The sequence below is a fragment of the Chroicocephalus ridibundus genome, chromosome 1, assembly GCF_963924245.1.
Source record: "Chroicocephalus ridibundus chromosome 1, bChrRid1.1, whole genome shotgun sequence".
Taxonomy (NCBI): domain Eukaryota; kingdom Metazoa; phylum Chordata; class Aves; order Charadriiformes; family Laridae; genus Chroicocephalus; species Chroicocephalus ridibundus.
Window position 1 is genome coordinate 100468140 of NC_086284.1, and position 16565 is coordinate 100484704.

Consider the following 16565-nt stretch of genomic DNA (forward strand, 5'->3'; position numbering starts at 1 on the left):
TACTTTTTCAAATTGAGCAAAGAAGACAATAACTTCTTTCCAAGTCATTACCCTAAACCCAAAATTAACCTGTTTTGTTTTCCCTAATTTTACACTCTCAAAATAAGTCATTAGGTGAAAATACTATGCTAGAATGTGCCACGTGAGGCTTTGTCTGTTAGTTACTGCATATCCCTTAAATAAAAGTTCAGAATACTCAGATGTCTTGTGAATCTTTGAACAGATTTTTTCGTGAAGGGAAGCGGGTACTATTCTAAATTCTCATAAAACTGTTTCTTCAGGTTGAGATGCTTCATTACCTTCACAGTTACCTGCAGCATAAATGTGGCTAAACATGTGGGGCCACAGAGATGCAGCTGCTCTAATTAATGTAGCACAATATTGATTATTTGCAGTTAGTCAAAATAATTCTGCTGGTGGTGGCACTTGTAATTCTGTGTATGTTAGGCTGTGATTTCTTCTGATCATATTGTCTATAACAATACGTATTCTGCATATACAATGACTTTGAAGCTGTAAACAATTAAGGTGTACATTTGATGATGGTGACACAAACCAACTGCTGTTCAGGCCAGAGAAGATGGAGGTTCTTCCTTTACTTAGCAAGCTTGTGTTTAAATTTATGTGCAGATAGAAGGGGAGATGGTTTATGTTCCTTGATGTTGTAAAGAGTAAAGCATAAGTTTTTCTGCGCTAAGCCACTGGTCAGCTGCAGGCAATTTTTTACTTGGGATGCACCAGCAAAAGCCTGAGAGAACAAATTTTAATCCTCCGGACAGCCCCATATATCATGGCCAAAGCGAATCCTCTTTAATCAGAGCCCCTAACACTAGCTACTGATTTAAAATTATCTGCTTTCTTTCTAGCTGAAATAAGGAAAGCAGTTTCTGCAGCAGTGTGTGCAAGGACCCAAATCATCTAAAACTGCAGTATTAAAGATTATGGCAGTTTTACTTAATATCCTGGAGGACTGACAGTTAACAACAGCAGGTAGAGAACTGTAGCTGCTCATGCCTAATATATTCATAAAAGATTAAGAGGGTGAACAATTAAATATAAACATTATGTGATCAGTCACGTTTATACTATCCAATCATAAAGTAGTAACAATTAACATAACCTAGTCTGTGTACACGAAAATATCGCTCCTGCATCTATTTATGCTTTTAAAAAAGAATGTTTATTCCTCCTTTATAAAACCTGAATACTGCATATGTAATATAAGATGAATTGGTATGAGCAATTGGCATGAAATACATTTTTGCCATCTCAGAAACATGGAGGGGCAATAAAATGTGTTCTGATTTGTGTAATTTGTAACAATCTGGTTTTCAGAATGGCCATTATCCTAGTATCCAAACTTATTCAGAAAATGATAGCACTGTGCATAGAATAGCACTAATGCTCATATGTCTTTCCTTATTCTGTGATTACAGAAACAGAAATGAACTCGTGTTACAGTTGAATTTAAAGCAGCTAAAACCATGAATACAGAAACCATCAGCTTTCAGGACCTGTTTGATTTTTGAGCATTGTGTTCTGGCCTCATCCTGTCTGAATGTGAGACCAACGCGGTACCACAACTCTCATTCCTACTGTAATGCTGTAATTGACTCATCAGATAGTCTCTCTCAGCTCAATTTATAAAGCCAAAACTGGAGCTTCATTTTCCTCCCTCCCCCTTTCCCCTTTCCCCTTTCCTCTTTCCCCTTTTCCTTCCTTCCTTCCTTCCTTCCTTCCTTCCTTCCTTCCTTCCTTCCTTCCTTCCTTCCTCCCTCCCTCCCTCCCTCCCTCCCGGTGGCCTCTCCAGTTATCAAAACCCAGATCCATGAGAGACAAAGACCAGGCCATATAATGCAAATAAGTATTCGGTTCTTCAACAGCTGTGCCTGAAGGGTAGAGGTGGTAAAACAAGGACTAATTTCATTGCAATTAAGGAATTTCATTGCCCTTGGGCTGTAGGGCAGTGCTGTGGCTTTCCTCCTGCTCCTGTTCTCCTGGAAGTCAGTTGCAGGTTGTGTCGCAGACAGGGAGAGGGGTTGCGGGCAACACACTCCAAAGGTGCAATTTGTAGACCCAGAACTGAGGGAATATGAGGAGCTAAAAAAATCAGTTTTATCCTCCGTAAAATCTGCTAGCAGGGCCTGTGAACTTGGCTACGTCCCCAGGGGGAAGGTTGTGCTGCTCAGAGGAGCATAGTCATGTTTCCACCATCTGCATCACCTACTGTGAGCAACACCCCAGGTGTCTCATGTAGGTTGAGTGCATTACGTCAGTGGTGCTTGGAAAAGTGAAATCCTTGCCTCCCTCTTTCCCTATGTGCTTCTCTCTCCTCATCTAATCTTTGATTTGTGTATCAAAAGCGTTCTCAGGACTGTGACTTCAGGACACAGTTTGAGCATGGCTGCTTCTAGCACATTTTCCATGCCCAGAGCAGCAGATTGTTTTGCTTTGAGAATGATGTTGTAGCAGCGCTGTAAAACTGAGTTATAGGTTACTCTGGCTCTGTGGGGAGGTTTCTTCCCTTGCGTGCACAGGTCATGCTAGAAACTTGCTTAGCAGAAGCAGTTCCATCCAGCGGAGGTGACAAATATAGCTGATAAAAGTTTATTTGTTCTATATTATCATTTGGCACACGATTAGAACAGCCATCTGTTCTCTTAATTTCTATCAACCCAATTTAGACTGCAATAACATAATGCCGTTAGATGTGTTTCCAACAAAGTGAAAATCAAATATGATTTTTTAAACCATCTTGAGGATAACATTACCCCTATTTAAAGACTAACAGCATACTGGGGGGAAAAAAGCATGATAAAAGAATAATTAATGTTACAGTTTTAAAGTATTCTCATTTTTATACAAGAATATTATGCACTAATTCTACAGGAAAGTGTTCACATTTTCTTATGAATTATACATGAGAACAATTTCACATAGGAAACCTAAACAGAATTATTTTAACTTATTACTCAGACCTGTAAAATTTTATTTTAATCTCTGATATCATGCAGTCTAATGTAAAGCATTAAAAACCTTACATAAGAGCAATTTTATAATTGTTAATGCAACCTCTTCTCACTTAGAGAAATGAACACACGATTTGCTAATGCAGCTCAACTTTAATGAAGTCAATAGGTCATTTAGAGCACTAGTCAGCAGATAGTAAAATGAGGGGTGTGTTTCTAAAATGTCATGGGATTTGGGGCCCTTGGTTCATGTTGGTCAAGCCTGGGTATGACCCAGTTCCCTCCCCTCTTCCCCGTTTTTTCTCTTCAGAGTCTTACTACTTTGAAATATGTATCTTCAAAAAAAGTGTTTTGGTAATATCTCAGAAGAAAATACAAAGTTTCAATTAATGAATGAAATTTAAGGAAACACATGCCAATAAAGTATGCAAACTTAAAACGCTGGTGTAATGGCAAATGATGATATGGCTTGGTGAGTTGCATAGGGATATTGGATTGTGTGATAGAGGTCTGATTTGAACATGTAGGTTTTCATACAGCCAATTCTAGTGTCAAGACAGACAGACAGACAATATCTACAGAATAGGGGAAATCTATTCTCTAAGTCCATGACTCTGAAAAGGAAATGACAATTTTCAATGAATAACTGAAGCTAGTTAGCATTGATAAGAGAACTACTGTAATCCCTTGACGCCTAAGCGGAAGCAAAACTTGTATAGAAGAGGGTGTTGACATTTTGCATTCACTATTACCAGAACCATTACTAAACTTATGGGCATGATCCAAACTTGAAAAAGAACTTCAAAAAGTTGTTAAGGTGTTGAGTAAAAACTACAGGAATATTTCAAGATATGAATAATTCACAGTAAATGATTTAGGAAGTTCAATCTGTATAACTAATTAAGGAGAAAGATGGTTTAAGAGGTAATTTCCTCATGTTCTGTAAGTACTTAAATGAGCAGAAGATTTCTGACTGCAGAGGAAATCTTTAATGAAGGCACAGAAAGATCCAATAGCTGGGGTCAAACCCAGATAGAAAGGCAGATAGACCACAAACAATACACTAACTTTCAAAAGTGAGAATAATTAACCACTGGAATAATTTACCCAGGGGTATCACATGTTCTCTGCTTACAAGAAATCTTTAATCATGACTAATGTCTTTTTAAAAAAGCTATAGCTTAACTTCCAGATATGGACTTGATGCAGGAGTTAATGGGTGAAGCATGAAAGGTGAGAATAAATGACCCTAATGGTCTTTCTAGTCCTTGGATCTATATAGGGTTTTTTTTCAGTCTCACAGTGAGGCAAAGTTATGTATTAATGACAGATGGGATGTTGGAGAAATAATTATGGGTTCTATTCCCTGTTTCCCCTGACTTGTGTGCATTGATCCTCGGATCTCAGTAAGCTTCTCTTTAAAACATTTAAATTTTAAATAGTACTATGTTACTGTGCTTGCCCACCTCACCAAGGCAAAAGGTAGTAAGGGTTCCTAGCATCGTTTGAACTGTTTAAATGAAATACATCCTCCAGATATTGGGCCAGGTTTTCAAAGGCACCAGGCATTGAAAGCGAAAAAAGATGTAAGCTTTCAACGTCTCTGAAAATCAGATGCTGAAATTATTATAATCAAGTTTTCAAGGCATTAATACAAACAGTACTGAGAAGGAATAATAAATGGGAATTATGAGCTATATTTTGACAGTGTTCTTTTTAATTGTTGTGAAGGAGGCTTCTCTGCCTTCCTCCCTTGAAGCCTGCTAACAGCCAAACAAACAAAAAGCTTCAGTTTATCTGAAAGGACGTTCCGTTAAAAAAAAAAATCTCTATTTGGCATATTAAGTAGGTGAGTCAAAAAAATTAGACTTTGTTACAGCAAAGCAAGAGCGATTAAATTAAATGCGCCTCAAGAAGAAAGCCCTCCCCTAGATCAACAGGGCAATAAGAGCTTGTCGATCCCCATCCTGGCGCATTTCTAAACACTTTTTGAAGTACAGAAGGCTGAACACTCAACACTTTGGCTTTGTCATAGCTGACAGCCTGTCGGTTTTAATGAAAATGCTCTCCGTTTAGAAGATGACAGAAATTACATGCATTTCCCCTTTTATTTTTCTGTCATCTTTTCTGTCTTGCGTTTTTACAGTAGAAGGAGGGGTTGGTTATTAAAGCATTACATAAGTATGCAAAACATATTAAGAAGAAGAGAGGAAAAGGAAAAGCTTTAGCCCTGCAATTATACACCATGTGTGTTGTTGAGAAATGTATACTGTGGGATAACATCTGATGTGTGGCAATAACTATTTACTTTTAGTTATCTTTAAAGAGGGTGAGGCAAAAATCTCTAGATAATGCTTTAAGTGAAGGTTTTATTGTATGATTGCCTGAGTAATTTTCAACAGGAAGATGATCTAAGCAGTGTTAGATAGCTCAAGTATGTTCATAACTTCTCTAGAAAATATAGCAAGATAAACACTGAACAATTTCTTGGCTCTGCACAGCTTTCACAAACCTCTTTTATTAAGTGGCAGGCTTTTAATAAGTGTACCTGCTCTCATTCACCCATCTGTATAACTGCATCTGAGGAAACTTGCTTCCAGGACTGAGGAGGGAAGGCTTCATTTGCAAATAAAGGCAGTACTATAGGATCTGGAAATAGCCCACACATCTATACGTATTCTTCAGTCAGACAGTAGCCACTCCGCCTGTTTCCCCAGTTTTGATTCCAGCGCAAGTATTAGCAGCAATAATGTGTACAAGGTAGAAATATTGAGGAAGTGAGGGTTCGGCAGTTTTAAGGGAAGCTGTGAATTTGATCTTCTAACTTAATTTCTGTGACAGTTGTTTCATGCTTATCCTAAGAAGAGAGGCAAATTTAATTATTAATGATGGCTTGTATAGACTATATCTCAAAATTGTGCAGAGGATCTGAAAATAGCAAGAGCTTTAGAAAAGCATAGAGAAAGGAATGAAATTTTAAACTTTGGGCACATTTGTATGATCTTAAACTTGTGCATACTAGTAGTTTCCAACAGTGTGACTCTTGGTAGAAATGGAATTATGTATATTTAGCAAAGGTGAAACTGGATCTGAGAAAAAGAAAGCTACGTGAAGCCATTGTACAAGCAGCACATTTCTGCCTCTCAGCTGTTGATGTTCCACTTGCTTGACACAAATGCACAGCATGTGCAGATTTACTGGAGGGACCAAAATGGTCACAACCATCCCATTAACACCTTTTATGTGGTTTTGGTCCTGTGATGTGATAGCAGCTGAGCAGCATCTCCACCAGCATATACCCCCGCATCGTTTGGTAACGGATTTGCACCACAGCTTGAAAACTCTGATCTAAATCTTGATCAAGCTGCAGAGGACACGTCTGCATGGTATACGCAGCGCTGGTTCAGCAGCCTGGCAGCCCTGCCATCTGAGCGGCATCGCTGTGGGCAAGCACACGTCTGAACTGGCTGTGCTGTCTGAAATACGGAGCTGGTTAATGCTCACACAGCTGGAAACAAAAGCAAGAAGAGATTGCCTTTCCTGCATACCCATCATTAACCCCAAGAAAAGTCCTTATATGTGATTCCCATCTCCTGAAGCTGTCATTTTATGCCGCCTACAGGCTAAGGGAGACAACTGTGCTTTAATTACCTGTAGTCCTTATAACATGTTTCTTGGCAAAGGTAGACTTGCTTAATGAATATTTCAGTAGGGCAGAATCTGTGTGTGACACAGAAGTCAAACAGACCATGAATTTCACACAAAAATTCTAAATATCCTTCTGGTTAGAAGAGTTAGGGGAAAAGGTAGACCTCGTTAAAGGGTACAGATGTTGAGCACCTACGTGATGAGGAGACAGGGTGGAATGGGACAAGTGTTTATGTCCAAGAAATTGGAAACTGCAAAAGGAAAGGGAAGAAATACTCAGCACAGGACATTACATTATACCTAGGAGAATAAACCAAAAAACCCCAAAAAACATACAGAAGTATTCTCGGAACAACAGGAAGTACTTCTGTGTGAATCGTTATGAGCCTGCCTCCCTCAGAGGTGGTAGGATTCCTCTTGCAGCAGCTTTGGAGCTGGGCTGGGTGACTGGCAGCAGGTAAAGAACAGTGCTGTGATTGTTAAGGGGCTTCACTAGGTGATTGCCTGCAGGCTTGCAGACTATGCTTCTTGCTTGCCAGTAGGTAGCTGTTAGCTGCCTGCTACTTGTAGCAACCCACGTCAGCATGTTTGGTCAAGCCAAGTTATTTGTGACTAGCAAACAAATAACTTATTAGTAGTTGAGAAGCTAGGTAAAACGTATTTTATTGGTTTGTCTTATCCTTATCAACTGTCTATGTAATTTTCTCCAAACATTACAACTGGCGTATTAAAATACAAGACGCAAGATAGCTTTGCTTTTTTCATGTAACCTTTTCAATGCCATATTTCAGACACCTGGCTGAAATATTACCTATTCGGGTCCTTTTCCTATTACACTCAACAGTACATTTGTTTATAAGTAATTTGTGTTGAAATACAAGCCTTCTGTATGCAAGCAATTAAATTTTCGGAGGCATATGAAATCAATATGGCCTCTGTATAAGAAGCAACCTCCCTAGCCTGTAAATCCCCCTAGGCTGGAATATAGTGTTGCTCGTGGCTAAGGAGAGCTCTCTTGCCATCCAGTCCTCCCTCCTCCTTCACACCTTCCCTTGCCCACCTCTTCACCTTCAGTAGCAGGCAAGTAAGTCGACACCTTCTATGCCTCCATTTTGGGGATTTATTTAGTTAATATGCTTCTTAGTAACGGCACATGTTATTTGAATAAACAAGGTACTTCAGAAGGATATGTGCAGTGTGGTTTATGCTTTTCCAAAGTTGTGACCTAACAGCTTCCATGCTTGTGCCTTGACTTTCAGGAGAACAGTCAGCCAAGACAAGTCACCAGCGTGGTTATTTTATAATTCAGTATGCATACAAGGATGGGAGAGGTGGGCTGATGTTACTGCATGCAGTATTCCCTGCTCTGAGGGTCAGTCCTGTCCTGTGACATTAAATGGCTGCTAAATAATTTTTTTTAATTTCTTTTAGATTGTGGTTTAAAGGAGGTTGCCCTCTGAAATGATACCATTTCCTTTTTGTCTTTTCTCTGCTGGATTGCTTTCCCACTGATGCATTTGTTAGCAAGCACCCTAGCTACACTTAATTATTAAAAAGTCATTGCTCAAATAGAGCTCTGAAGGTAAGGAAGTATTTCTTACTGCGTATTACTGAATATTAGTTCAGAATGGCTTCATATTTGTGTAGTCTCTCCCCTAATTTTGGAGCCAGGTATATTTTATAATACATAGGTGCATGTATGTATACTGTAAGAGCTACCAGCTGCTAGAGGAAAAATAGCAGGAATACAAAAGAAAAGATATTAGCACTTTCTCCAAGGTAAAAGCTTTAGAAAAGCATACATAGCTTAGAGTGCAGAATTTTTTAAAGAGGAAGAGTGGCCAGGTGAGGCCCAAGTTTGCAAGGCATTCTAACCACATTGCTCCCATTTATTGTAATATGGAGAAAGCTTTCAATTAAACATGTCCATGTTGATGTTGGCTTTTTTGTGTCCTTGCTTTTAGAACATGCATTTACAACAGAACGGAGGCATTTGCGCAGGTGTCAAATGTCGAAACTGCACATATGTACCATGACGTTTTCCACATATTCTAGAGTCAATAATAAAAAATATGTATTTGAAGAGAATTTCAACTATATTATTTTCAATTTGAATGAACACTGGGAGAAATGCTGACCGTGAACATGTCGGTCTTGTACAGTTTTAGGGGGCAGTGACTTCTCTGGGCTTAAATTTCTTCCTGAAATAAACCATTCTTTGCAGAATTAAAATAAAATAATAATAAAAAATCTTTGGATATTAAATAACATGTCCTGTGCTGTTTATTTAAACCCCTCTTTTAGACGCAGAATCTGCCTACCTGCTTACGTTGTGCCTTTCTAATCACAAACTGTACTACTATTGAAACAAAAAGTCCACAGGAGATCAGATCACGTATGAACTCATCTTCCGCCAGTAGCTTGGCCGTGGAAGTACTGAGCGGCAGAGAGCTCAACCCGTCCTGCTGAAGCTTGGAGTGCATTAAGTCACAGGCAACGTGGAGGGGGTGGGGTGGGACTATTCCTGAGCTCATGCTGTCTGGCTTGCAGCTAGCACGGGTGTGTACAGCTTCACTGGGGTCAGCCGTGTAGGCAGCATCAGCAAGGCTGCTTGTGCTGTCCTTGCGTTCCCATCGCTCCTGAAGCAGGCTGTAGAGAAGGGCTGTGCAGTACATGGCACTTATGGCCAGAATTCTTTAGCGAATACGTCCCGTATTCTTGGGGTAAAAACTTCCTCCTTTTGTGAGGAGGGTTTAATTTCTCTTGCTTTTACTGATCCCTTTAGTTTTAATTTTTATGATTTTTTTTTTCTCAATTTTCTGGCATACCTGGACAACAAATTCCATTTTGGCTAATACTGTTCAATTACGTGTGCTGCCCCAGACCATCTTTCTAACATGTACAGCTCTGCTGGTGAATTGACATCATATTACTCTACAATATTGAATTAAACTCGATTAAATTCTGCGTTAATTCTTTACCCTGTATTTTATTTCAGATGCCTCTTGGATATTCTGTTGATTGTGGTATAGACCATGGCACATTGCTTTCCTTCATTCCTCACATTTTCCTTACAGATCCCTACCTTTTTTTATAAGAAGTGCACATGAATTAATATCTTTATATGCGTTTGCAGTGAGTACTTAGTAAACTTCTAATTGGCAGCTTCTAGACTCTGGCAAAAAAACCTTCAGGAGCCTCCAGCCTGTGTCGTCCACCCCGCAGCGTGGGCAAACAGAACACAGTAGCAACATGCCGCTATTTTAAACATTGCAAATTCTTGTGTCTTTCAGGACCTAGATTTCTCATCACATCCACGGGAGCCTTGTATATTTTAGACGTACAGAATGAAGATGGACTGTACAACTACCGATGTATCACAAGGCACAGATACACTGGAGAAACACGACAAAGCAACAGTGCAAGACTTTTTGTATCAGGTGCTCCTTTATATATCATGTTAAATTAAGTATTGTATGCTCCTCTCTAGTGTGCTAAACTGGCAAGGCAGGTCCTTGTGCCCGTGTGCACTAACAACCAATTCGCCTGTCAAATGGAAGGTAGAAGCGGTCAGCTGTAAGCTGCTGCTGCTGCAAAATAAAATGTCACATTTTCAAATCCTTTTTTCTGTTTTTCACCTACTATTACATATTTCCAGAGAGCCTGTAGGGTGCATTGGCATTTAGTACAGTGATTTTTAGTAGATTTAGAGTACTTCATAAAAGGACTGTGGATGAGATTCATCCCATTAAAAGTAGACTTGTGCAGTGAAATTGCCGAGTCACCTCAACTTTCCTTTGTAACCAAAGACACACTACTTGGGGTAGTGTGTCTGACCTACTTCAGCTGCCCACTTTGGGGTGAGATGAATTGCCCCATAGTGCCTGTTTCTGTCTGTTAACCATAGCAGGAACTCAGGACATTTAGCTCAGCCATAGATATTTCCACTGCAGGAGTCTCAGGTTAGCATTTCAGCCTTCCTTTTCATTCATCACACTCCTTCCCTGGGGAAAACAGTGTGTTCCCTTGCTCCCAGGAAAGCTTTCCAACCAGAAGGGTTACGTGACCTGTGCCAGGCCACCCAGGGTGCTCTAGGCAGATGGGAGGCTTTGCTGGTGGTTGTCCATGGGCAGAGCTGAGTCCCAGGACAAATGGCCTTGTGCAGCAGGTAGAAAAATAAGAAGGTAGGTGGGGTATTTTATCTCTTCCTTGTAAATCATCTCCTAATTGTTGTGTGTGTTATGGACTGTTGGGTTCCCCCCCCACACCCCCCAGATAGTTAGGGCTGTCAGTATGGTGCTGCTCAAGTCCCACCTTCTCCCCATTTTGTCTCAGTGAGAGGAGGTGCCAGTTGTGGGTGAGGTGAGAAGGGGGAGCAGACCCCAGGCCTGGGTTTGGAATTTGGTCTCAAACATCTCTGTATAGAATTATCTCTTCTCCATCTCCCCCTCCTCTCCCTCATTTGCTGGGTACCTGTAACTGCACCCAGTGTTTGCACCTGAGCAAATCTGCAATTGTATTCCCACATCCATAGAGTTAGCGAAGACTGTATCCCAGACTCTCTCTTTCTCCCTGCATCCTTGCCGTACAGAAGACGTGCCTACCATCCCACTGAAAGCCCCACAGAGCTCTTTCTCCTTTTCACTATTACTAAGTTGCCCTAAACCCTAAATCTTAACCCTAAAGGTCAGTCAAGGTATGGTGACCTTCACAATCTAACAGTCAGTGGGGTCATTCTCCTTTTGACATTATCCTCTTGTCTTTTGGTCTTTTTGTCAGAAAAAAAAAAAAGCTAGTGATTAGGTCTCAGCTCTCCCTCTGAGAACCCTAAAGGAGACAAAGGTGGGCACAAGGTTTTGCATTAGTAATGTACTTCCTGCCCTCGTTGCTGAAAGATTCTGGAGCCCTCTGAACACACAAGTCAGTACTTAAATATACTAATGATAAAAAAAAATAGTGTGATTGTTCAGGTTAGAATCACTTACCAGACAGATCCAGGAGTTTCTTCCTTTGATATGTGTCCCCTGTGGGTAAAACTCTTGCCTCTGCTTTTCCCAGCCGGATGAAGAAGTAGTTTTCCTGCACAATAATCTGCCTGCTTTGGTCTTATAAGGATAGGCAGGGTCCTATCCTTCTAGCTGGCTCTGTAATATGGTCTGCTTCCGTATGAAATCATGCTAAGACTGAGCCACTGGAAACATAAATAAAATCAGGCTTGTATCTTGGTTACCACAGGAAAGTTTCGGATTATTTCGCTGAACAAAAGGGGAAAAATGAAAGCTCTATCTTGTTTGTAATTTGGGACAAGCATTCTAAAATATGTTCTCTGTCTGGAGTTCTCTTTTCTGTCCTCCTCCACAGACTAAATCAAAATAGGAAATTTTACCTGTGTGCAATAGCTGGCTTTTTAAATTCAACGGAGTTAATTATTCTCTTTAAGACCTATAGTGGGTTCTGATTTTCAGTCGTGTCGTCTATTGAAGAAGTGCAGCAATTATGGACAGTTTGTCTCTTAATATTTCTCTAACAGGTTTTCTTTTTTTCTTTACTGGAATTTATATTTTGAATTTGTGTGTCCTTTAAGAACTGAGATCAGAGAATCCATGAACATAGTTGTGAAAGGTCTGCTTGTATGAGACCTACTTTTTTGCCTGCCTTTTACGTCCATAAATATTCTTTGCTTATTTGGGGATGAAGGAGTTTGTGGTAGATATTGATCACAGTCTCTTGGCCACATTTTTAATACGAGTTAAGCTTTGTTATTGTTTGAAAGAGTGAGAAAGGTATCGTGCATATAATAGCAAATACACATTTGAATAATTAGTATGCCTATGACCAAAGCAAAGTTCCAAATTTCATTTGGAGTAAGAACAGCTCCTTGAAATCATGTGGCCTTTCTAAACAAAATTAAAACCAAGGCCATTAACATGCTACAGAATATTCTTCTAATGTACATTATAGTATGCTTTTTCAAAAATAATTTTGTCTAGACATGAATCCAGGCTCCCAAAATCTTTACCATTTCTTAACTACCATCCTCCAAAAAATCCTTATGATTTTGAAAGCATAATGAGTTTCTTGCTCTGTCCTTCAAAGGAGATATGAAGTAGAGTATTTTATAACAGTATTTTTCCTTAGTTTTTCCACCATTGTCCTTGCTAGAAGTCATTTGTTGCTGACTGTTAAAGCATAGTAAAATAATCATTCAAAGGAATCCACAGCACATATTGGGATTGGGTTATGTTACTTTGCTGTTTGCCTTATTGTGGGTAATTGCAAATGAACCCTGGGTTTTCTATAGTGGTTTTTTTTTTCCTTCCCCCCCCACCACCTTAACTGGAATATATGCAATGCAGGAGCTCTAAATTGGAGTCTGTTTCAGGGACATCCCAAAGAAATGTTTTTACCATCCATTTAAACATATGAGTGCAAGAAAGCAGGTTACCGGAATCATATTTGGTGTAGCCCTGAATATATTTTAAATACCTCCTCTATAAGAACCAGCTCAAGGCTTCTCAAGTGTATAGGCAAATCCCAATTTAGCTGTTCCGCAGATGGGACTCCAGGCTCGGCTGCTCCTGCCAAGGCTCAGTTTGAGAAGGGAAAAAGTGATGCCAAGTGAATCTGGGATAGAGGATCCAGGGACTGGTATGCCGTTCTTGAAGGGTGAGAAATGGTAGCTGCAGAAGGGGGCTGTGCCTCCTGTGGCATTTGCTGCCGTAGCCCCCAGCTCCTGGGGTTAGCCCACCTGGCTTCCCGGGCTTCTGCCTAGGCATGGGGGCAGGAGGGCAGCGGCTGTTTCGCTCTCACCATCAGCTTGTTGTCTGAGGTGATTTTGCACTTCGCCTGGGCCCAGCATCAAAGCATATGTGGTTCTCTGAAGCAAACCAGGAGGCTGTCGGAGTGTGATATTTACTAGCCACAATTTTTCCTCATCATTACTTTAATTCCTCCCCCCTGGTGGCCCCCATCCTGTTTTGGAGTTCATGTGGTACTTTGTATTTTTGTACTTAAAGATTTGAAAATGGGACCACATGTATCCTTCATAAGGTCTTTTGAAGTTAAAGCGTACGGAGAAGATATGAAGCTACTGTGAGTTTTGAGTAGGAATGCACAGACTATACCTTTAAAAGTCAGTTCTACTTTTTTATTATTTAATTATTACTTTCAATTGAAGAAATTGATTTCATGTAGATGTAAACTTTCCTAAGAGCCAGAGAGGTAATTTCTTGCATGCTTACATTTTTACTGAGTTAATGTCTCATGCTGCACAAAAGAATCTATGAGCTGAAAACATAGATGCCTGATGACCCAAAAGGCAAGAAAGGAGCTGGCTAATCAATTAGTCAAATTGACATTGGCCTTCCCAGTAGCATCCTGGCAGATTGTGCTTTCACTAAGCCAGACATAAACAGCATGGCATGCTCAAAAATATACCCTATCTTGATGCCAAATATGGGCCTTGAGGCTACTGATGCATGCGAAATCATTTGTTTAACTACCGGCTGACATGTTTCTAATGAGACAGACAGTAAGTTGCTGTAAACTGAATGTGGTTTTGCCTTCAGTGGCTTGACTTTTTGCTGGCACCTAGAGAGCAGAAAAATCTCCGTGGTCATCTTTCATTGAACTTGGCATTTAGGGTTTTATCTAGATATTTACACAAAATTTACATAGCTCATTTGTTTACCATCACAATTTCAGTTTCTGGATCGATAGTGTAACTTGCATAGTGCCTCTAACTATTTGTTCTCAAGTCTACCCTCCCAAGTGTGGCTGCAGTTCATGAAGATATATCTAAGCTAGTTTTAAGCTAACTAGCTCAGGTACTGATTACACTTTTGCTTCAGTAGCTTCAATTCACCATGAACTTCTCCTTAAATCTCTTCAGCTCCTAAAAGGAACCTGCTGCAGCTGCCCCGTGGGTAGTACCTGAGCTAGCTAAATCAAAGACCACTTGAAAATATCAAAATGGTTGCAATCACACCTGAACCCAGGCAACTATGATGTAGCTATACCCAAAAAGAGTCAGCTGTGTCAGATAGGAGTCAAAGGAGTTGATCAGCATGTGGAGTTTCTTTGAGAGATAGAAGTCTTAGCAAAGTTAGGCATGTGATGAGAAGATACTTAGATGAATATTTGCTGATTTATTGTTCAGTATTTATGTTGCAGTAGCTCCACGATGGGCCTCCAACATGCTGCACAAAACTGTAAATCACATCAGCCTCTTCCTCCAAACGTTTTCAAACTTAAAAAGCAGAAATCAGAGTACTATTTCTGGTGGGGGACATGCACCTCTGGTGAAGGCACTCTGCCAGATTTCTGTGAGATACATATATATATATGCCAGATGCTACACAAGTGTGTTTGTCTGACAGCTGCTTTTCTCAGTTAGTTGAGCACAGAAAGTTGGAGCATTAAGCTGTAAGTTGGTCTTGTTGTGTTAAGTTCTTTTTCCAGAGAAGAAGAAAAGGCTTGTCTGTCAGTTAGACTGCAGATAGAAATTCCCGTGTCTTTGTCCATTTCTCTCCTGACAAGGGAATAAATCGCTTCTTTAATTCAAAGCCTTCAGACCACCGAGAAGCGTGGAGAATATGTTGGCTTCATTCTAGTCGAGTAGTGCAGGGATAACAGTAATAATTGTTAAGGCAACACATTTCTGGCTCTCCATTCCTCTGATAGGGGGCATAAAGTGTGACCAGAGAAATGGTTGCCACCTGGAAAAAATCCAGGGAGAGGATTTCCAAGTAGTCATGAGATGCTTCAGTAGTACGTGCTGCTGGATCCCAGCCACCATTACTGAGATATTACAGACCAATGGCTGGGTCACAATGGCAAACAGTAGTACATAAAAAGATGCGCTAGTGAGTCAAAAAATGCAGGCATATTGCTTAGTGAATGAAAGAATTTTAATGCTCCCACTGAAAACTGCTGTTTGTTCTTTCAGATCCAGCGAATTCAGCTCCATCTATTCTAGATGGGTTTGACCACCGTAAAGCCATGGCAGGACAGCGAGTGGAGCTGCCTTGCAAAGCATCAGGGCACCCCGCACCAAAGTATCGTTGGCTGAAGGACAACGTTCCCTGGGAGCCTGACAGCAGGTTTCGGCAGACAGTTACGGGTCTGCTAATCGAGAACACCCGTCCCTCGGACACAGGCAACTACGTCTGCGAGGTGTGGAACAACTATGGGACTGCCGAGATGATAGGGCGACTGTATGTAAAACGTAAGTCCTGGACTGAGTGAAGATCTCAGGCCACTTCATGCCTGGGTGTTTGCGTGAGGGAAGATTTTGCCATATCTTGCTGTACCTTCTGTTTTGTTACTTTATTTTAGCAATGCTTAAACTTCTCGAAGTTGTGGAGCGGCAGAAAGTAGGCTCTGTGGAGATGAGTTAGTTGGACAACTGAGCGATCAGAAGTGCAAATAGATGCAATTTCTAATGTAGCTATATAATTTATCACATGGAGGATATGTAATTTAGAAGCTTGAATTGGATGCTTAAAAAGAAATTGCAAATGTTCTCATGAATAAAGCTGCCAAACTCTCATTGCCATGACTCATGCTGTTCGGTAATATTGAATACTCATACCTCCCCTCAGTTGAGTATTCATGTGTGAATATTCTGAATGTTTCACAAATTCTACAAAGATAATTATTACTCAGAAGCACTGCACTGGAAAAGTGTTATTCTTCTATTGTTAAAAAAAAATTTATTTCCTGGAATAGAAATAATGCTTTGTGAAGTAATGTTTCCACCTATACAACATGACTAGCAAACTGAAAAGGGAGAAGTTTGTGAATAGTTCAGGCCATAAAAATGTCTTCACAAATAATTACACATAATGTATTTGGGCATATAAAACCAAGATCAAAGATCCGTAATTCGTGAATTATAACGGAGGACCTTTGCTTCAAAATGTATTCATAAAGATTTGTTGAATTCAG

At 40.2% G+C, this 16565-nt stretch overlaps 1 protein-coding gene across 3 annotated transcripts in view; it reads left to right on the plus strand.

Annotated features, from left to right (window-relative positions):
• Nucleotides 1-16565, plus strand: part of DSCAM (DS cell adhesion molecule) — a 461329-nt gene that overhangs the window by 268060 nt on the left and 176704 nt on the right. For all 3 annotated transcript variants that reach the window (XM_063345282.1, XM_063345273.1, XM_063345266.1), the window contains exons 4-5: nucleotides 9911-10057; nucleotides 15565-15843. In XM_063345282.1, coding sequence (XP_063201352.1) covers nucleotides 9911-10057; nucleotides 15565-15843 — 426 coding nt within the window. The remainder of the gene's footprint in view (nucleotides 1-9910; nucleotides 10058-15564; nucleotides 15844-16565) is intronic.